We start from the raw sequence: 23,559 nt of genomic DNA on the forward strand, positions 1-23,559 counted from the left end.
TATACGCATAAGATTGCTAACTGTTGATTTACCTGGTTTAAGTTACTATATTAAGTAGTTACTATTAAATAGTGGTTTTTGGCATCAAAACCAGACTCCAGGTGTGGTCAATTGCTGCTGGTTTATTTAAACCATTGCGTGTACGTAACACTGTTTATTCATTTCCATAGATGCTGCCCAACCTCTTGAGTTCCTCCAACGTTTTGTGTGCGTTGCTCTGGATCTCCAGCATCTATAGAATCCCATGTGTTAATGATCTACTGCTCCACTACGAAGTCTGATGCAGGGATGCCTACCCTGAAGAAGTTTAAATCCTCTCTTTGATGAGAGTTCAGCAAAACCCTCTCTCACTGCTCCCCCCTGGGATCTCTGCTGCCCTCCGAATCTTTGACCATGTACTCACTCAGACTTGCTACCACAGCCACATATCCTTCCTGTGAATTTGTCTTCATTGCCATCTTATTGTTCTCCTATCACATTCCTTCTTCTCCAGACTATTACCTTGCCCACCCACCTGGCTTCACCTATCACCTTCGAGCTTGCACTTCTTCCCTTCCCCCACCTTATTATTGTGCTTCTTTGACCGTAAGATATAGGAGCAGAATTAGGCCATTTGCCCCATCGAGTCTGCTCTGCCATTTCAACACGGCTGATCAATTTTTTTCTCTCAGCCCTAGTATCCTGCCTTCTAACCATATCTGTTCATGCCCTGGCCAACCAAGGATCTTCCAACCAATGCCTTAAATATACATAAGCACTTGGCCTCCACAGCTGCAAGGAATTCCACAGCTGCACTACTTCTTGGCTAAAGAATTCTATTAGTTTCTGCTTTCTATTAGTTAACCAATCCTCTTTGCACGCTAATACATCACCCCCAACTCTATGCATCCTTATCTTATGGATAAGTCTTTTATGAGTCGCCTTATCAACTGACTTCTGGAACTCCAGATAAATAACGTCCACCTGTTCCCCTCTATCCACTGCACTCGTTATATCCACAAAGAACTCCAGTAAGTTTGACAAACAGGACCTGCCTTTGCTGAATCCAAGCTGCATCTGCCTGATGGATCCATTTCTTTCCAGATGCCTCGCTATTTCTTCTTTAATGATAGATTCAAGCATTTTCCCAACTACAGATGTTAAACAAATGGCCTATAGTTACCTGCCTTTTGCCTACATCCTTTTCTGAACACTGGCATGACATTCACCATCTTCCAATCCGTTGGGACCTGCCCAGAGTCCAGAGAATTTTGGTAAATTATCACCAAAGCCTTTGCTATAACTTCTGCCTTTTCTTTCAGTACCCTGGGATGCATTCCATCAGGACCAGGGGACTTGTCTACCTTTAGCCACCCTTTTCCGCTTTATATAACTGTAAAAACTTTTACATCTTGTTTTTATATTTTGTACTGGTCTATTTTCATAGCCTCCTTCTCTTTCTTTATTGCTCACTTACTGGTACTTTGTTGCTTTTTGAAGTTTTCCCAATCTTCCAGTTCCCCACTACTCTTGGTGATTTTGTACACACGAGCTTTTAGTTTGATGCCTTCTTTTATTTCCTTAGTTATCCAAGGCTGGCTCTCCCACCCTTACTGTCCTCACTTTTAACTGGAAGATGCTTTTGGTGAGCACCGTGAAAAATCTGTTTGAAAGTCTTGCACTGTTCTTCAACCATCCAACCATCTAGCCTGTGATCCCAGTCTGCACTAGTCAAATCCTCCCTCACCCCGTCGTAGTCTCCATTGTTTAGGCATAATACATTGGTTTTAGGTCAAACTATTATACCCTCCATTTGTATGAGAAACTCAATCACACCGTGATCACTCTTTCCAAGAGGATCCCTGACTACAAGATAGTTAATTTTACCTGTCTCATTGCATGGGACCAGGTCCAATATAACATGTTTCCTTGTAGGTTCAGTAACATACTGTTTATGAAAGCAATTACGAGTGTATTCTATGAAGTCCGTCTTAAGACTACCTCAACCAACTCGACTCACCCAATTTATGCATAAGTTAAAGTCCCCCATGACAACTGCTGTTCCATTCTTACATGTCTCAGAAATTTCTCTGTTTATTGCCTGTGCCACTGTAACAACAATTTTTTACCTTTACTGTTCCTAATCTTTATCCAGATGGATTCAACATTCTGTTCCTTAGATCTTATATCATCTCTCACTATCGCCCTGATCTCATCTTTAATTAATAGTGTTACTCCACCTCACTTACCTTCCTGCCTGTCCTTCCATAATACCTGATATCTTTGGATATTTAATTCCCAATCCTCTCCACCCTGCAACCACGTTTCTGTAATGGCTACTAAATCATACCCCTTTATACTGATTTGTGCCACAAGTTCACTGACCTTATTTTGAATACTGAGGGTATTCAGATAAAAGGCCCTTACACTCATTGCGCTTTTAAAATCTAGACTTCTTGCATTTGACTTTTCTTTTTTAACTTTTGCTTTTATTTTATCTTTATCCACATTTTTCTCTTTTACTTTATTCATACTTCTGCAATCTGTTGAACCCACCCTGCTACTATTTAGTTTAAAGCCCTATCCACAGCCCTAATTATATGATTCTCTAGGATCCAGGTTCCATCGCAGTTCAGGTGCAGCCCATCTCATTGAAACAGCTCCCTCCTTCCCCAATACTGGTGCCATTCTCCCATGAGTTCAAACCCACTTCTCCTGCACCAATCCTTGAGCCACACTTTTAACTCACTAATCTTCTTGGCCCTGTGCCAATTTGCAGGTGGCTCAAGTAATCCAGAAATTACCACCTTTAATCCAGAGGTAAACACCTTTCCACAGGTCATACCTTCCCCAGAAGAGATCCCAATGACCCAGCAATCTGAACCCCTGCACCAGTTCCTCAGCCACACACTCACCTGCCAGATCACCCTATTCTTGCCCTCACTGGCATGTGGTACAGGCAGCAATCCAGAGGTTACTACCCTGGTGATGCTGTTTCTCAGTGATTTACCTAGCTCCCTAAAATTTCTCTTCAGGACCTCCTCACCTATGTCATTGGTGTCAGTATGTACCAAGACTTCTGGCTGCTCACTTCACCCTCTAGAATGTCTTGGACACAATCCGAGACATCCCTGATCCTGGCACCAGGGATGCAACATGCCATCTGGGTGCCTCTATCGCACCCACAGAACCTCGTCTCTGTTCCTCTGAATAAGGAATCTCATATCAACACTGCAGTCCTCTTCATTTCTCTGCTCTTCTGAGCAACATCACCAGACTCAGTGCCAGAGATGAGAGGGAGAGAGGGAGAGGGAGAGGGAGAGATATCTTCCTCACCCAAACCTAATGAGCCAAGCCACTCTAAAGACTGGCACAACCCAAATGAAAGGCCATTTCACCTGCACTTCTTGCACTTGCTGTGTGACCTGCTGAGTTCCTCCAGCATTTTGTGCATGGGCCTCTTGATTTCCAGTATCTGCAGAGTTTTGTGTGCGTGCAACTGAATAAGAGTTCAGATCCCACATGGGAATTAAGCACCCTAAATTCAGTTAATTCGAGTTATCTGATGTTAATGTTGATCATTAAATTAGTAGTAGGTTGTGAAAATGTCCCAAGCTTAATGATCCTGCTTACACCCATACTCCAAGTACTCCAAGTCTTCAAAACTGCGTTGAGTTGTGGTAGAGCTCAGCACCTCACAGGAACCAGCCTCCCCTCCGTGGACTCTGTCTATACATCGCACTGCCTCAGTAAAGCAGCCGGCATAATCAAAGATGCCATCCAACCTGAACATTTTCCCTTCTCACCTCTCCTACTGAACAGAAGCCACAAGAACATGATAACATATACCAGCAGACCCAAGGACAGCTTTTACCTCACTGTTACAGGATTACTAAATGTCCCCTGTACGATAAATTGACTTTTGACCTCACTATTTACCTGGTCATGACCTTTCACCTTGTTGCCTGCCTGCACTGCCCTTTCTCTGTAACTGCAACACTTCATTCTGCTCACAAACAAGAGAAAATCTGCAGATGCTGGGAATCCAAGCAATGCGCACAAAATGCTGGAGGAACTCAGCAGGCCAGGCAGCATCCATGGAAAGCAGTACTGTTATTGTTTCCCCTTGTACTACCTTAAAACTATCAAAGACATAAATACAAAAGATGCCAGAAGGTTCCCACACACTCTGCACAAGGACTGTTTGTCCCACTCCCATTAGGGAGGAGGTCATGTCGGATCTCCTGACTCAAAAACAGTTACTTTCCCCAAGCAGTGAGGCTGTGATCACCTCCACCCACTGACCCACCCCTCCACAGCCCCAACCACCACTACTTTATTATTTCCTGTCAGTCACCTTATGTACAGACAGACCTGTGCCTAGTGTCACTTTATGGACATACAATCAATGCATATAAGCTACCTCATGTGATTACTATATTTATTGTGTTTTTTTATTATTATTGTGGCTTTCTTTTTATGCACCGGAACTGGAGTAACAATTATTTCCTTCTCCTTTACTCTAGTGTACTGGAAACGGCATAAACAATCTTGAATCTGTTGAATTGTTTCTATTACCGCCTGTGGGTTTAAATTAACGATGCTCTGCATCCGAAGCCCAACCTGACCTAGAACGTGAATTTGCAACTTTGCTTTCAAGTTCGGCGACATTTAAAACTTCGTGCGGAGGGTTGACCCTGTGCGCGGGTCGCCGGCGGTGCCTGGGAGCGCGGATTGGCAGGCGGTCGCTGTGACGTAGACTCAGGGCGGTCCCGGGCGTCCGTCCATCAAGCTCCCGGTAATCAAGTCTTTTTAACACCTTTCGGCTGCGCACGAACCCGGGGAGGTGAGTCCTTGTTCCAGTCGTCAAGTAATGGCTCGTTTTCAATGCATTGACGTTGATGAGGACTCGACGTTTCTTGTTGACGCCACAACGAGCAAGAGCGGTGTAAAACTAACCGGTGTAGTTTAATTTCACTGCGAACAGATCAAGTGATATGGGAAGTTCCGTGAGTCGTCCTGCGGAGTATGAGATGCAGGTTCTCTCCCTGAATTCGGCGTGCCCTGACGTAAAGCAAGGTTTGTTTTCTGGGAATCATGGATGCTGGTTCCCCCGTGGCAAAACTCTCGAAATCGGGTAAAACCTGCAGTTATTTAAACCTTTGAAGGAGTTGAGCATCTTCCATCGTTTACTTCCCACCGCTCCTGCCACCAATTCTGAATGAGGAGAGATTGCAAACTATTTGACTATATAACTGTATGGAGTTTTGGTATTAAGTTGGAATTTGAAGCTTAATTATTGTTTTTTTTAACGAATAACTGCGTGTTTTGGGCAATCTGATTTTATTTTGCGAGTTGATTGTTCGATGGTCCGTGAACTCAAACGCGGCGTACCTGTCCTGTGAGTCTGCTAAGGTTCGCATCTACAAAGTCTACAGTCATGCCACGTGGGGACATAGGTTATTCTTTGTGACTATGTTTTTTTTTACATAACCATCTGTGTTGTGTGCTGTTGGTGCTGTGATTTGCACCTTGGCCCTGGAGAAACACTGGTTTGGTATGGTCACGTATGATTGAACGAGGACGAACTGGAATGTGTCTGTGGAATGGTGCAGATGGAGATGTGATGTGATTTGTGTTCTGTTGAATGGGTGAGTGGCAAAGTGGAGTAAAATGTGCTGTTTTCCATTCCTCTGGTTATCTATACAGACCTTAGACTTTCAGTTGTTCTGGGAAAGTACTACTGGGATTAGTCGAACTGGATGGGCCAAAGGGCCTGTATGTGCTGTAATGGTCTGATTTTACTACTTTTGATTAAGAGAAAATATCTCCCCTTGAATCTGGTGAAGGAGCAAAATGGAGAACAAGTTTGGTTTGCAGCTGCAGTAGGTTATCAAGAAGTCAAATGGAATAAGACCATATAACATGTACAGAATTGGGCCATCTGGCCCATTGAGTCTGCTCTGCCATTCAATCATGGCTGACCTTTTTGTTTTCTCCTCCTCAATCCCAGTTCCTGGCTTTCTCCCTGTAATCTTTGATACCTTGTCCAATCAAGAACCTATCAATCTCTGCCTTAAATACAACCAATGGCTTGGCCTTCACAGCTGCACGTGGCAACAAATTCCTCAAAAATCACCATCCTTTGGCTTAAGAAATTTCTCCACACCTCTGTTTTGAAAGCATCCTTCTGAATTCTGAGTACAGACCCAGAACCATCAAATGTTCCTCATGATAACCCCTTCTTTCCTGCCATCATCCTCGTGAACCTGCTCTGGACCCTCTCCAATGCCAGCACATCTCTTCTAAGATGAGGGGTCTTAAAACTGTTCACAATACTCAACGTGAGGCCTCACCAGTACCTTATAAAGCCTCAGCATCACATCCCTGCTCATCTATTCTAGACCTCTTGAAATGAATGCTAACATGGCATCTGCCTTCCTCACCAGTGACTCAACCTGCAAGTTAATCTTCAGGGTGTTCTGCACAAGGACTTCCAAGTCCCTCTGCATCTCAGATTCCTGGATTTTCTCCCCATTTAGAAAACAGTCTGCGCATTTATTTCTACTACCAAAGTGCATGACCATGCCTTTTCCAACAGTGTATTTCATTTGTCACTTTCTTGCCCATTCTCCTAACCTAAGTCCTTCTGCAGCCTACCTGGTTTTTTAACACTACCTGCCCCTCCAGCAATCTTTGTATCATCTATAATCTTGGCAACAAAGCTATCTATTCCACCTTCTAACTCACTTATATACAGCAAAAAAAGAAATGGTCCCAACACCAACCCCTGCAGAACACCATTGGCTACCAACCAGACAAGGATCCTTTTATTCCCACTCACTGCCTCCTACCAGCCCGTCAACACTCTAACCATGTTAGTAATTTTCCTGTAGTACCATGGGCTCTTAACTTGGTAAGCAGCCTCATGTGTGGCACCTTGTCAAAGGCCTTCTGAAAGTCCAAATATACAACATCCTCTTTATCTATCCTACCTGTGATCTCATCAAAGAATTTGAACAAGTTTGTCAGGCAGGACTTTCCCTGAAGGAAACCATGCTGACTTTGTGCTATCTTGTCCTGTATCACCAAGTACTCCATCCCCTCATCCTTGACAACTGACTCTAATATCTTGCCAAACATTGAGGTCAGGCTAACTGGTTTGTAATTTTCTTTATGCTGCCTTCCTCCTTTCTTGAAGAGTGGAGTGACATTTGGAGTTTTCCAGTCCTCTGGCACCATGCCAGAGTCCAACAATTTCTGAAACATTTCTAATGTTAGCTCTTTCAGAACTATAGGATGTAGTTCCTCTTGTCCACCTGACTTGTGTACTTTTAGTTCTTTCAGCATTTTGAGCATCTTCTCTCTTGTAACAGTAACTGCACCCACTTATCTGCCTTCACACGCTACATCAGGAATGTTGGCCATTGCTGGAGGGATTGAATTTAAGAAGAGGGGTTCTGCTGCAACTGTACAGGGTGCACCTGGAGTACTGCGTGCATTTCTGCTCTCCTTGCTTGAAGGGTATACTGGCTTTGGAGGTGGTGCAAAGGGGGCTCATGAGATTGATTCCAGAGATGAGAGGGTTACTCTAAGGAGAGAGTGATTTCACACTCAGTTGATGTTGTACCCCTGCTGATAATTTCTCTGTCCAGCTACAGAACAGAAATTGGTTTTGTAAATGTCAGGTTGGATGTATTGAAGACTGCAGAATATTTCTGATCCAAGTTCAACCTGTTATCAGACTCCTTGTACACTGAAGATGAACTCACTTTATGTTGTCTACCTGCACAGCACTTGCTCTGTAGATGCAGCACTGTTCTGTAACCTGTTGTAATTATGTATGATATGATCTGTAGGATTGCATGTTAAAGCTTTTCATTGTATCTCATGCATGTGACATAGAACACTACAGCACAGTAAGGCTCATCGGCCCAATAACCTACGCCAAGATCAACCTAACCCTTCTACCCCCTACCCCCCTCACATACCCTCCATTGTTCTATCATTCATGTTGCTATCTAAGGGTGTTTTAAATCTCCCTGATGTATCTGTCTCTATCACCACCCCATCAGCATATTCTCTGCACACTCTAAATCTCCTCTAAAGCTTCCACGTCCTTGCTACAATGAGATGACCAGAACTGAACACGTAATCCAAGTGTGGTCTAACTGGAGTCTTTTCAAGCTGCAGCATTTCCTTGTGGCTCATGAACTCAATCCCTCAGCAAACGAAGACACAAACCACCCTATCAATTTGTGTGGTGACTTTTTGTTCCTCCGCACTGCTATGAACTCTGCCATTAACCCTGTATTTGGCCTTCAAGTTTGACCCTCCAAAATGAAGCAAAGTGCTTTGCAGTTTGTTAACCCAGCACCCAAAACTGCCTTCCACCCACTGGCTTGCCAGTGCCAGTGGAAATTCTATTGGTATGATTAGACTGCAGTTGGGTGCCAGAATTAGTCATCCATCTGTCAGTGCACCATAGATTTCAAACTGTTTTGCATGTGATAATATCAAGTCTAGCTCTGTGCATAAATTATTTTAAACCCGTTCTTTGAATCCTATCTGTTGGCTGTTCTTTCAACACCTGTTGTCACTTATCAATATCCCTTGGCAAAGGGAGTAAGGAAGTCAAAAGGCTCTATGATTAATAAAGGGTTGGGTTTGGTAGGATTGCTCTCTCAGAGCAAAGGCTGAGTTAATGCATACAATCTGTGACCATAGTACCTGTAATGGAACAGGTTAAAATCACCATCTCGTCAGCAGGATGCTAAATCCACCATTACTTTATCATTTCCTGTCATTTACCTTGTATACTGTCTCCTGTGCCTAGTGTCGCCTTGTGGACATGCAATCAATTGGGTTTAATATCACTGGCATGCATATTGAAATTAGTTTTGCACTGCTATACATTACAATAAGAGATGTAGATAAAGACATCAAGTAGTGCAGAAAGAGCAAGCTAGTGAGGTCATGTACATGGATTCATTTTCCACTCAAACCTGGAGGAGAAGCTGTTCCTGGAATGTTGAGTATGGGTTATCAGGCTCATGATGGGAGCAATGAGAAGAGGGCATGTGATAGGGGTCCTTAATAATGGATGCCATGTTTTTGAGGCATTGGCTTTGGAAGGTCTTATCTGCAAGAGACTCTACTGCCCATGATGGAGCAAGCTGAGTTTGCAATTTTCTACAGCTTTTTCCTGATCCTGTGCAGCCTCTCCTTACCAGAACAAGATTGTTTGGTGAGCTAGTAGAGTAGGCTTGATGGGCTGAGTGGCCTTGTGCTGTAAGAAAAGATGTGGCAGCCTGCAGATGCTGAAACTTTAGAGGGTGCAGAGGAGATGATCCTGGATGCTGCTGGGATTAGCATGTTTTGAGGATGGGTTGAGCAAACGCGGGTTTTTCCCTCGAGTGAAGGAGGATGAGAGGTGATGTAAGTGGACAGCCAGAGACTTTTCCAGGATGACAAAAGCTAATACTAGAGGACATCTGTTTGAGGTAATTGGAAGAAAAGTATAGTGGCAATGTCAGAGCTGAGTTTTAAGTGCTAAGTGTGTGGAATGTGCTGCTACGGGTGGTGATAGATACCGATACATTGGGGACATTTAAGTCTTGGAGGCACATGGGTAAAAGAAAACTGGAGGGTAATGTAGGAAGGGTTAGATTGGTGGCGGGGTAGGCTTGTGTAGCTTAGCGCAATACTGTAGGCTGAAGGGGCTGTGCTGTTCTGAAACAAAAATGCCTGTGGCTTTGGGAATTGAAGGGAGAGATTTGGAAACCAGTCACTAAATTCTCTGCTTAAAATAGATCACAGAAATCTATCCGAGGTCAATGAGATGGCAAGTGGATGGTGGTGTTTCTGGCAAGAGGGTTTGGTTTATTCTACCTCTGTATATGTATAAAAGTGTAAAGTGTTTTGCATAGGGATCACTTCATCACATCAGGACTCTGTAGTACTGGAGAAAATAACAATGTAGATGAGGTAGTGTCCAGGGTGAGAATGCAGTATGGTGTCGCAGCTACAATACAGCACAGGCAAACTGTAAGCCGTATGAGATAGGCTGAAGACAAAATTCTGATAATGGTCGAGATAGAAACAGTCCTTGTATCCTGCCCTGTGGTGGTGGGGGGGGGGCACGGAGAGAACATCTGGGTGGGTGAGGGTCTTTAATTGTGCTACCTGCTTTACTGAGCAGTATAGATGGTCCATAGAAGGGAAGCTAGTTTGTGATGTGCTGAGATGTGTCACAACTCTAGTTTTGTGTTTTTTTTACCCCATTCTGCCTCCCCTCTTATCACTTGTCTGTTCAGTCCAAACAGCGCACTTTCATTCAGTGGTTGGGGTTGTCAATCTTGTCACTTTGAAAATGTATTAATGAAAAGTGTTTCATTGTCAGAGCTACCGAGATGCAGTGGGAAGCTTGTGTTGTACACTGTTCACAAGATCAGATCGTACATGGCGCAGTGGAACAGCAGCAATGTGGACTAATAAACGAGCGATTCTGCAAATCCCCACAATGCTGGAGGAACTCTGGTGTCGGGCAGTATCTGCAGAAAGAGTGGATGGTTCAGGCCAGGACCCTTGAGCAGCAGCCTGAAACATTGACTGTTTATTCACTTCTGCAGATGCTGCCTGACCTGCTGAGTTCCCTTGGTGTTTTGTGTATGCTTACAATGCAGAATAGTGCTCGGGTTACAGAGAAAGCTCATTAACAGTAAGGTGCAAACTCACAATGAGATATATTGTTAATGAAACTCTTATGCAAATAGAGTGGTAGCCCTTTATACAAGGCTGTATGAATTTTATCAATTTGCAAACTATATGATTAGGGTATATTTCTTGGAGGAGAAAATGGATATGATGGACCAAACTTGAATTGCCCTTTACCAGCAGGAGAAAACTAGAGGGCAGGAAGTTAAATATTTAAGAGGCACCTGCCAGACAAATTCAGAGGTGAATGTGTGGAATGAGCTGCTGGAGTAGGCAGTTGAGGTGGGTACAATGTTCAAGAAAAACTATTCAAACAAATGCGTGGAGAAGAGGGTTTGAGACTTGTCTGTTGCTGCTATCAGGGAGGAGGTACAGGGGCCTGAAGACCCACGCTCAATGATTTAGATCAGCTTCTACCCTCCTGTCAGACTTGTGAGCAATCCATAAACACTACCTCACTATTTCACACTGTTATTCTTTTGTATACTTAATTTGTAGTAATTTTATACTGTACAAATTTCATAGCCTACTGTATATTACTGATAATAACATTTGAATGAGATTTATGTAATATCAGTGCAAATAAGGACAAGCCAATGATTGGGTACAAATGCGGACAGATCAAAGAATTAAGTTGCACTACAGGCAAAATTCAAAAGGGCGAAGAATGAAGGTGCTGTGTTTAAATACAGGTAACATTCGGAATGTGCTGGATGAACTCGTGGCACATTTAGAGATTGGTTGGTATGACATTGTGGAATGACACCCAGGAGTTTTTAAATTGTAGACAATAGGTGCAGAAGTAGACCATTTGGCCCTTCAAGCCTGCACCGCCATTCTGAGATCATGGCTGATCATCTACTATCAATACCCGGTTCCTGTCTTGTCCCCATATCCCTTGATTCCCCTATCCATAAGATGCCTATCTAGCTCCTTCTTGAAAGCATCCAGAGAATTGGCCTCCACTGCCTTCTGAGGCAGTGCATTCCACACCTCCACAACTCTCTAGGAGAAGTTTTTCCTTAACTCCGTCCCAAATGACCTACCCCTTATTCTTAAACCATGTCCTCTGGTACTGGACTCTCCCAGCATCTGGAACATATTTCCTGCCTCTATCTTGTCCAATCCCTTAATAATCTTATATGTTGCAATCAGATCCCCTCTCAATCTCCTTAATTCCAATGTGTACAAGCCCAGTCTCTCTAATCTCTCTGCGTAAGACAGTCCAGACATCCCAGGAATTAACCTTGTGAATCTATGCTGCACTTCCTCTACAGCCAGGATGTCCTTTAACCCTGGAGACCAAAACTGTATACAATACTCCAGGTGTGGTCTCACCAGGGCCCTGTACAAATGCAAAAGGATTTCCTTGCTCTTGTACTCAATTCCCTTTGTAATAAAGGCCAACATTCCATTAGCCTTCTTCACTGCCTGCTGCACTTGCTCATTCACCTTCAGTGACTGATGAACAAGGACTCCTAGATCTTTGTATTTCTCCCTAACATAACTCTACACCGTTCAGATGATAATCTGCCTTCCTGTTCTTACTCCCAAAGTGGATAACCTCACACTTATTCACATTAAACGTCATCTGCCAAGTATTTGCCCACTCACCCAGCCTATCCAAGTCACCCTGAATTCTCCTAACATCCTCATCACATGTCACACTGCCACCCAGCTTAGTATCATCAGCAAACATGCTAATGTTATTCTCAATGCCTTCATCTAAGTCGTTGATATAAATCATAAACAGCTGTGGGTCCCAATGCCAAGCCCTGTGGCACCCCACTAGTCACCACCCACCATTCCGAGAAACACCCATTCACCGTTACCCTTTGCTTTCTATCTGCCAACCAGTTTTCTATCCATGTCAATATCTTCCCCACCCCACCCCCCCCCCCCCCGATGCCCTGAGCTTTGATTTTTACCCACCAATCTCCTATGTGGGATCTTATCAAATGCCTTCTGAAAATTGAGGTACACTACATCCACTGGATCTCCCCCATCTAACTTCCTGATTACATGCTCAAAACTTCAATAGATTAGTTGAGCATGATTTGCCCTTGGTAAATCCATGCTGGCTCGTCCCAATCCTATCACTGCTATCTAGATATGCCACTATTTCATCTTTAATAATGGACTCTAGCATCTTCCCCACTACTGATGTTAGGCTGACAGGATGATAGTTCTCTGTTTTCCCCCTCCCTCCTTTCTTAAAAAGTGGGATAACATTAGCCATTCTCCAATCCTCAGGAACTGATCCTGAATCTAAGGAACATTGGAAAATGGTTACCAATGCATCCGCAATTTCCAGAGCCACCTCCTTTATTACCCTAGGATGCAGACCATCTGGACCTGGGGACTTGTTAGCCTTCAGTCCCATTAGTCCCGTTTCCTTCCTAATGTCAATCTGTTTCATTTCCTCTGTTACCCTATGTCCTTGGCCCATCCATACATATGGGAGATTGCTTGTGTCTTCCTATTCAAGACAGATCTAAAGTACTTATTAAATTCTTCCATTTCTGTTTCCCATAACAATTTCAACCAATTCATTCAAGAGCCCAACATTGTTCTTAACTAACTTTTTTCTCTTCACATACCAAAAAAAAAGCTTTTGCTATCCTCTATATTCCTGGCTAGCTTGTGTTCGTAACTCATTTTTTCTCCCTGTATTGCCTTTTTAGTTAAGTTCTGTTGTTCCTTAAAAATTTCCCAATCATCTGTCCTCCCACTCACCTTAGCACTGTCATATTTTTTTTAATGCTATGCAATCTCTGACTTCCTTTGTCAACCACTGTGGCCCCTTTCTCCCCTTTGAATCCCTCCTTCTCCGGGGGATGAACTGATTTTGCACCTTGTGCATTATTCCCAAGAATACCTGCCATTGCTGTTCCACTGTCTTTTCTGCTAGGATATCTGTCCATTTAACTTTGGCCAGCTCCTCCCTCATGGTTCCATAGTCTCCTTTGTTCAACTGCAACACTGACACCTCTGATCTGCCCTAATCCCTCTCAAATTGCAGATAAAAACTTATCATATTATGGTCACTACCTCCTAATGGCTCCTTTACTTCAAGATCGCTTATCAAATCCTGTTCATTACACAAGACTAAATCCAGAATAGCCTTGTCCCTGATCAGCTCTCATACAAGCTGTTCCAAGAATGCATCCTGTAGGCACTCTACAAACTCCCTATCGTGGGGCCCAGCACCAACCTGATTCTCCCAGTTCACCTGCATGTTGAAATCCCCCATAACTACTGCAACATTACCTTTGCCACATGCCGATGTTAACTCCCTATTCAACTTGCACCCAATATCCATGCTACTGTTTGGTGGCCTGTAGACAACACCCATTAGGGTCTTTTTGCCCTTACTGTTCCGCAGTTCTATCCACACACTCTACTTCTCCTGATCCTATGTGTTTTCTTTTCTTCTCCCCCCCCCCCCCCCCCGGCAAAGGACTGAATCTCATTCCTCACCAACAGGGCCACCCCTCCCCCTCTGCCCCACATTTCTGTCCCTATATTACTATGTCCCTACGTTAAGTTACTGATTTCTCTCTTTCCCCCCCCCCCACACATCTGATTACTGGCTCATGGACTCTGGTTTCCCTCACCAAGTCTACAATCAGTTCCTTGGTCTTGTCATTGAGTGTGAGGTTGTTATTGCACCACTCAGCCAAATTTTCAATCTCTCCTGCACGCAGCCTGGTGTCATCAGCAAACTTGTATATGGTAAACAAAGTACACTGCAGATGCTGTGGTCAAATCAACATGTACAAAAGCTGGATGAACTCAGCAGGTTGAGCAGCATCCGTTGAAAGGAGCAGTCAACGTTTTGGGTTGAGACCCTTCGTCAGGACTAAGGGAGTGGGCAGGGGCCCGATAAAGAAACTTGTATATGGTGTTGGATCTGCTCTTGCCACATAGTCATGGGTACAAAGCAAGTAGAGCAGGCTTTACTTTTTGTTGTTCGTAAGGTGGTCTTAGTGGGGATGGGCATAGGGGATTTGAGCTCCCATAGCTTTTCAGTTTGGGGCGGTATACAAAGGGGTGATTAATCTACTGGCTCAATCTTTGGGATATGGGAGGGAACTGCAGCACTGGAGGGAAACCCATGCAGTCATGGGGAGAACAGTGCTATCAACGTGGAGTTTACACGAGGTCAGGACCAAACCCAGGTCTCTGGAACTGAGGTGACAGCTCTATTTGCTGCCCAGTAGCGGTGTCTTTTCCCCAGGGCGAGGGGAAAGGAGGTAAGCATGTGGAACAAGCTGCTAGAGGAAGTGGTTGAAGCAGATACCATTGAAGAAGCATTGGGAAAGGTGTGTGGATGAACAGGTCAGGAGATTATTTGGTCACATGGGTGTAATTGGGTGGTGTGGTCTCACTGGGCCTGTAATGGTGGTGATCTCTAAGTTTGTAGCAGCCTTGATGGGCTGAATGGACTAATTCTGCTCCTGTTTATGGAGGAATGGGGTTTAGGGGGATATGGAATAAACACAGGAAATCGGGACCAGCTGGGTGGCATGGGTCAGCATTGAGCGGTTGGGCTGAAGAGCCTTCAGAAGTGCTACTAACCCAACTCTAACAGACAAGATTGGGATGTTACTGTGTGTAGGTGAGGCCAAATTAGTCGTAATGTGTGCAGTTCTGGTCACTTACTGTATAGGAAATGCATCATAAGATTGAAAGTGAAGATAAAGTTTGCAAGGATGTCAAACAGATGCTGAAAACCCAGAGGACCACATAACCTTAGCAGGTCAGGCAGCATCTGTGGAGGAGAATAGAGAAATGTTTTGCACCAAAACTCTTCATTAAGATGTTGGTAGGTCTTGAGTACTTGATGTTATGAAAGTGAAGCCACTCTGAGGGGCTGAAGGGTACAAAGTCGCCCCCCCCTCCTTTTTGAGAATCGCAAGATCGCTATTATTTCGGGTCTGAGACCCAGGAAATGAGAGAGAGAGACACACACAGAATACACAACCAGGTGGAATCTCTCCTGACATAAGCTGAATGGAACCATTGATTACTGCTATTGTCTCTTGGAGAAGGAATTGTGTATTGAGTACTGTACTATTCATTGAAACCCCTCAGGGGACAACCAGAGTGGGCTGGTTGAGGGATTGCATCATCCCAACCTGATTGACATCTGAGACCCCGTGAGTAAGGATAAAAGAGAGGTCTGGGGAACAACCCCTTTAGACGCACCAGGAGAAACGCTAGAAATCCCGTGACAGCGTTTTATAGCAACAGCTGGTGGGGGCTCGTGTGTGTCTTCCCTTGCCTGGGTGGCGGGCTCATCACGGAAGACAGTTTAGCTAAAGGAGAGGTCACACTTGAACGGCCATGACAACGAGACACCGACGGATCGAAATCATAAAGGAAGGTTGGCAAAAACCTTTAGTGGTCAATGTTCTCTCCCTCTCTCTCTCTCTCTCTCTCCCCCCTCTTCTCCCCCCCCCCCCCACAGCGACAACCAAAAAGACGGCAGCTTGTGTGAGCTGCAGTGAACTTTATATTTCCATTGGATAATACATTATCCCCTAGACAACGATAAAGCTTATTTCTTATTGATTATTATTATACCTGCACTTTTAGGTTTAGTATTGACTACGTCTATTATCTGTATATTTGCATTATATTATTTTTGTGTATTTTTACTAATAAATACTGTTTAAAAATAGTATGATCAGACTTCAACGGACGTCTCTATCTTCGCTGGTAAGTCACCCAGTTATGGGGTTCGTAACATGGAGTTGTAAGGGAAGCCTGGATAGGTTAGGATGTTATTCCCCACAGCTTGGGGGATTGGCTAGAGGAACACAAAATTGAGCGGTATAGATTGATAAATGCAGGCAAACCTTTTCCCACCGAGGTTAGATGCAACAACTAGAGATAATGGGTTAAGGGTGAAGAGTGAATTATTTAAGGGGAAATGGGGAGCTTCACTCAGTGTGGGTGGCATGAGCTACTATCAGAAGTGATTAATGCAAGAATCTTATTTGATTCTTGATTAGTCAGGGTTACAAAGAAGGCAGCAGATTGGTGCTGAGAAGGACATGGATCAGGCGTGATGAAATGGCAGAGCAGACTCGAGGCCAAATGGTCTAATTCTGCTCCTATTTCTTATGGTCTTGTTATGCAGGTTCAATTACAGCATTAAAGGAATTTGGAGGTACATAGATGGGAGGGGTATGGATCCAAGGGACTAATTGCTTGCATGGACTAGATGGGTTAAAGGGCTTATGACTGTGCTGTAGTACGGACTCTGAAGGGTTTGTGATGTGGAACCACTTGTTCTTGTTCCATTAGATATGCTGGGTCCTGACCTGGCCACCAATGCTGGTGGTGGAGCTGTGGCAGACTCGATACCACAGAAGAGGGATGAAGGGTCAGTGATCGATCCAGACTCGGCTGATCACCTCCAGCGGAAGCTCAAATTCTTCTTCATGAACCCATGCGAGAAATTCCAGGCTCGTGGCCGTAAGCCCTGGAAGCTAGGCGTGCAGATCTTGAAGATAGCAATGGTTACTGTACAGGTACCTGTTCACTGGAGTTGAGGGTGATGGCTTGGGTTCAGCTTCTGTCTCCAGTCACAAAGTGTCATTCCACTACAATTATTGAAATAAATCCAGTACAGAACTCCCTTCCTAAGGATTTTCCCATCAAAGAAAACCTATTAAAGTACGTGTGTCACCATATAGTAAATACAAAGATTGAGTAGAATCGGAGACCGCACAGAAAGATGTACAAACAACCAATGTGCACAAGATGGCAAACTGTAAATACAAGAGACAAAGGTGATAGATAAATATCGAGACTGTAAGATATAGTAGCAAAATTGGGCCATTTGGCCCATTGAGTCTGCTCTGTCATTTCATCATGGCTGATTTATTTTCTTAGCCCCTATCTTTTGCCTTCTCCACATCCCCTGACCAATTAAAGATCTATCAGCCTCTGCCTTAAGTTTGGCCTCTACAGCTGCCTGTGGCGAAGAATTCCATGGATTCGGCTCTCTCTAGTTAAAGAAGTTCCTCTTCATTTCTATTCTAAAAGGACACTTCTATTCTGACGTTGTGTCCTCTGGTCTTAGACTCCCACCATAGCAAACATCCACTCCATCAAGGCCATTCACCATTTGATAGGTTTCAAAGAGGTCACCCTCATTCTTCTGAATTCCAGCAAATACAGGTGCTCTTCATAGAAAAGCCAGTCAACACTGGAAACTCCTTTGAACCCTCTCCAGTTTCAGCACATCCTTTCTAAGATAAAGGGCCTGAAACTGCTCACAATACTTGAAGTGAGACCTCATCAGTGCTTTATAAAGTTTCAACATTTTAACTTTGCTTTTAGATTCTAGTCTTGAAATGAATGCTGACATTGCATTTGCCTTCCTCACACAGACTCAACCTGTAAATTAACCTTTAGGGAATCCTGCACAGGGACTCCCAGTCCCTTTGTGCCTTTTTTTGTATTTTCCCTCCATTTAGAAAATGGTTTACCCTATTTATTTCTTCTACCAAGGTGCCCGATCATACACTTCACAACGCTATTCTGTCTGCCATTTCTTTACTCATTCTCCTAATCTAAGCCCTTCTATAGACTCTACTTCCCAAAACTACCTGCTCCTCCACCTATCTGCAAACTTTACATCCATCATCCAAATCATTGACATTTAACGTAAAAAGAATCAATCCCAACTCGGGCCCTTGTGGAACACTAATCACCAGCAGCCAACTAAAAAAAGGCTCCCTTTATTCCCACTCTTTGCCTCCTGCCAATCTGCCTCTGCTTTATCCATGCTAGAATCATTCCTGTAATATTATGGGCTTGTAATTTGTTAAGGGCCCTTGTGTGTAGCACCTTGTCAAAGGCCTTCTGAAAATCCAAGTAAACAATATCAATTGATTCTATCCTGCTTTTTTTTTTCCAAAGAACTCCAACAGATTTGTCAGGCAAGATTTTCCCTTGAGGAAGCCGTGCTGACCATGGCGTATTTTATTGTGTGCCTACAGATACCCCAAAACCACATCCTTAATCGATTCCAATATCTCCTCAACCACTGAGGTCAGACTAATTGGCCTATAGCTTCCTTTCTTCTGCCTCCGACCCTCCCTTCTTGAAGTGTGGAGTGACATTGGCAATTTTTCAGTCTTCTGGAACCATTCCAGAATCTAGTGATTCTTGAAAGATCATTACTAATGCCTCCATTATCTCTTCATCCACCTAGTTCAGTAGTTTGGGGTGTACAATCTGTTCCAGGTGACTTGTTTATCTTCAGACCTTTCAGTTTTGCCAAGAGCCTTCTCTCTAGTTATGGTAACTTCACACGCTTCATGACCATTCACACCTGGATCTTTCAGCACACTGCTAGTGTCTTCCACAGTGAAGACTGACGCAAAATGCTTATTCAGCTTGTCTGTCATTTCCTTGTTCCCCATTACTAGTCTAACTCTACGTGAGTTGTCAAGCCCTTAAAAGTGAATCCACAAGTTGTGGAATTGGGTCAGAGTTGGGGTGAGTGTGGTTATCTCCTCCAGTTCAAGAGCCTAATGGTTGAGGGGTGATAACAGATCCTGAGGCTCCTGTACCTCATTTCTGCTGGCAGTAAGCATGGTCTGGATGGTGGGGGTCTTTAATGGGTGCTGCTTTTTGTGACTGTGCTCCTTATAAAGGTGCTCAATGGTGCAAATTTCTTCTAATATTTCACTGTTTCAATGTACATGTGAAATGTAAATCTGAATTTGGGCACAAATCCATCGAGTTAGAATGAAGATGCAATTGACATGTTCACAAATCAGAATCAGTTTATTTATCATTCTTGTCATGAGAATTGTTATTTTGCAGCAGTGATACAGTACAAGGCAAGACAGAAGCAGAATTAGGACATTCAGCCCATCAAGTCTGCTCTGCATGCCTGATTTATTATTCTATTCTCTTGACTAACCAACAACCTATCAACCTCTGCTTTAAGTATACCCAATTCTTGGCTTCCACAGCTGTCACCACCCTCTAGCTAAACAAATTCATCCTCACCTGCTTTAAAGGGACATTCTTCTATTCTCAGGCTGAATCCTCTAGTCTGATTTTCTTTGCGCACCCCCCCCCCCCCAACCACTGTAGAAAATGCCCTTCACATCCACTCTATCTAAGCATTTCAATATTGAATAAGTTTTGAGATTCCCTGCCCCCTCATCCTCTAATTCCAGTGAGTACAGGTCCAGACCTATCAAACACTCGTACATTAACCTTTTCATTCCCAGCATCATTCTCATGAACCACCTCTAGCTCAATGCCAGCAAATCCTTTAAAAACTGGGCCCCAAAACTGCTCTCACATCCAGCTAGGCATGCTGAACTAAATTGATAGTGGGCACTGACTTGAAATGTTTCTTAAACGCTTGAAGCTTGAGAAATAGGACTGAGTACCAGCCGCTTGTGTGTCAGTAGTGCAATCAGCTTTCTCTTTTGCAGTTGGTGCTCTTTGGGCTCAGCAATCAGATGGTTGTTCTCTTCAAAGAGGAGAATACTGTGGCTTTTAAGCACCTCTTCATTAAGAATTACGTGGACAGTGCCAGCAGTGGCTTTGCAATCTATACCCAAAGTGAAGTGTACGAGTATCTTTCCTTCATATTTAGTCAGGTGAGTGAGTCACCAGTTTACTGTTCCACTTCTCTACCTCTGTATTTAATCTTCCACAGGCTTTAATGAAATGTGTAGTGCCTATTTTAAAACTTCCTTCAAATGTTTAAAATGTAAAAGTGGGTGGAGTTCATTTTAGAAGGTCAACCTTGAAGGTAAAGTAGTCAGTGGCAGGATTCACAGCAGTGTGGAGGAACACTTCCAGATATCCCTCAAAGTTGATGGGCTGGTTAAGATGTAACGTGTTGACCTTGCGGTTGGATGACCATGGTCCTTAAAGTGGGGTCATTGTGCTGTTCCCACAACCAATGATCTCACTTTAATGACTCGGTGTCTCATCTCATGTCCTTGTTATTTATGGCTGCTTATTTATATTTGCAGTTTGTTGTTGTCTGTACTCTGGTCCCTGATCCTGTTGGTTACTGTTCTCTGGATTTGTTGAGTATGCCTGCAGGAAAATGAATCTTGGTTGTATATGTACTTTGATTATAAAATTAACTTTGAACTTTGGGGGACTGAGTTTAAGATGCGCTCTCTAATCCAGGCAGCATTCTGGCAAGTCTCCTCTAGTGAGGCAACCAGAACAGAACAATACTCCAAGTGTAGTCTGACTAGGGTTTTATAGAGCCATGAGGTAATGCTGCAGCTCTAAACTCTAGTCAGACCACACTTGGAGTATTGTTCTGTTCTAGTTGCCTCACTAGAGGAGATTTGCCAGAATGCTGCCTGGATTAGAGAGTGCCTTGAGCTCGGGCTCTTCTCTCTAGAGAGAAGGATGAAGTGAATTTGTAGAGGTGTGTAAGAGGCATAGATCAAGTAGATGGACCTTTTTCAGGGTGAAAGTGGCTAATATAAGAGGGCATAATTTTAAGGTGATTGAAGGGGAGGTATGGGGGATGTCTGAGGTTTTGTGTGGTGGAGGCAGATATTAGGGACATTTAAGAGAATCTTGGATTGGCACATGGGTGAAAGAAAAACCAAGGGAAGGGTTAGACTGATCTTAGAGTGGGTTAAGAATCAGGTATAACATGGTGGGTTGCAGGGGCTTGTACCTGTGCTGTACTGTTCTGTGGTCACTTCAAATGAAGGTGTGAACTGCAGGGGTCCTGAGGCATGGAATGTCCGGAATTCTCCGCTTGAGGGTACTGGAGTCCGAATCATAAAATCTAGAAACGAATGAGCCAAAGAACTGAGAAATACAGGGGAATTGGCAGAGATGGTAGTGGCTCAGTAAGAAGAGTGGATAGTGTAGTGGTTAGCATAATGCTGTTGGTACTAGTGATCACAAATTGGGGTCCTGTTCTGATGCTGTCTGTAAGGAGTTTGTTCTCTGTGACTTCATAGGTCTCCTCCCACCTTCCAAAGGTATTTGGGTTAGTGCTTTCAGTGTGCTGTTTTGGTGCTGGAAGAGACTGCCCCCAGTGCCTTCATTACTGACTTGATATGATGTTTCACTATTTTGGTGTGTGTGTGTGACAAATCAAACTAGTCTTCGAGTCTGGCATAGATCAGACATTGTACTGAATGGCGGGCCAAGTGAACTGCTCCCACTTCTATTTTACTTAAGATTTCTCTGAGCCACTTGTGTTTCTCTAACTCTGACTGAATTCTGAGCCTTTTCATCAACTTTTTTTGGAAGACAGTCTGGTTCTCACTACCAGTTTCAAGAATAGCGCTTACCCCTCGAACGTCTGGGTCCTGAACCAGCATGGATAACTTTGCTCACCTCAACACTGAACTGAATCTGTAACCTGTGCACTTGTTTTGAAGGACTCAACAACTCATTCTCAGTTTATATTGTGCACTTTATACTTGGAGATGCAGAACAGGCCCTTCTGGCCCTTTAAGCTGTGCTATCTGCAACCTAGCAATTTAACCTAGGCTAATCACAGGACAATTTACAATGACAATTCACTAACTAACTGGTACATCTCTGGTCTGGAAGGAAGCCAGAGAACTCGAAGGAAACCCACGCATTCTAGGGGGAGGTTGTACAAACTCCTTGTAGAGGATGCTGGGATTGAACTCTGAACCCTGACATCCTGAGCTATAATGGTGTCATGGTAACCACTACTCTTGAGTATTGTGAGCAGTTTGGGGGACCCCTTGAAGAAAGGATTTGCTGACATTGTGGGGGGGGGGTTCAGAGGAGGTTCACAAGAATGATTCTAGGAATGAAAGGCATTGTGTGAGGAGTGTTTGATGGCTCTAGGCCTGTACTTGGTAGAATGTAGAATAATGGGAGGCATCTCATTGAAATCTATCAAATATTGAAAGACCTAAATTGGATGTGGAGAGGGTGTTTCCTATAGTGAGGGTGGCTAGGATCAGAGGGCACACTCAATAGAGGGATGTCAGTTTAGTATAAAGATGAAGAGGATTTTCTTTAGCCAGAGGGTGGTGAATCTGTGGAATTTGTTGCCATAGCAGCTGTGGAGACCAAGACTTCAGATGTATTTAAAGTGGGTGTTAGTAGGTTCTTGATTAGTCAGGGCATGAATGGTTGCAGGAAGAATAGGTTGAGGGGGAAGTGGATCAGCCATGTTATGGTGTAGCAGACTTGATGGGCTGGGGGACCTAATTCTGGTTTTGTGGTGCAATGTTATTACATTGTTTATCAGTCTTTGAGTTTTCATTACTTCTATTTTTCGATGTATATCCACAAGAAGTCATCTCAGCGTTGTATATGGTGACGCATGTACTTTGATTTGTTTTGAACATTGCTGCACGTTTTGTTCTCTTGCGTTAAGATCCTGTTCTTTTGTTATCTGAACCTGAGATTGATGGACTGCTGTTAGCAGGTTTATAAATTTACTTCCTCTCCCTGCCTTGGATTTGTAAGAGTACAAGTGATTCCATGAGGGGGTGAAGTTCTTGATGGTCTAAAGGATGTGAGCTTGCTCCTGGGTTCTGGGGATGGTTTCTGTCACTGTATGCCATGAGGTGTTGTGCTGCCTTGCTGGTGTTTGTTCAGTGGAACAACAAGCTGGATACTTGGACTTGAGCTATATTTTCTTTGACTTTTTTTCTGAAATTGTAACTGTATATGCTGTTTGTACTGTCTGCCATTGGTAATGTTTTGCATCCTGACCCCAGAGGAATGTTGCTTCATGTGGCTGTATTTGTGTATGGTTGAATGATAATCAAACTTCAACTTCTACCAGTAGACAGACACTTTATTGATCCCGAGGAAAATTGGGTTTTGTTACAGCTGCACCAA

General features: G+C 43.7%; 1 protein-coding gene across 11 annotated transcripts in view; it reads left to right on the forward strand.

Annotated features, from left to right (window-relative positions):
- Nucleotides 1-4,780: 4,780 nt before the first annotated feature.
- Nucleotides 4,781-23,559, forward strand: part of mcoln3b (mucolipin TRP cation channel 3b) — a 55,192-nt gene continuing 36,413 nt past the window's right edge. For 4 of the 11 annotated variants that reach the window (XM_059983728.1, XM_059983730.1, XM_059983737.1 and 1 more), the window contains exons 1-3: nucleotides 4,783-5,058; nucleotides 17,011-17,237; nucleotides 20,172-20,339. In XM_059983728.1, coding sequence (XP_059839711.1) covers nucleotides 4,977-5,058; nucleotides 17,011-17,237; nucleotides 20,172-20,339 — 477 coding nt within the window. In that variant the 5' untranslated portion in view covers nucleotides 4,783-4,976. The other 7 variants (XM_059983738.1, XM_059983739.1, XM_059983733.1 and 4 more) reach the window with 6 other exon arrangements.

The sequence above is a fragment of the Hypanus sabinus genome, chromosome 11, assembly GCF_030144855.1.
Source record: "Hypanus sabinus isolate sHypSab1 chromosome 11, sHypSab1.hap1, whole genome shotgun sequence".
Classification (NCBI taxonomy): Eukaryota; Metazoa; Chordata; class Chondrichthyes; order Myliobatiformes; family Dasyatidae; genus Hypanus; species Hypanus sabinus.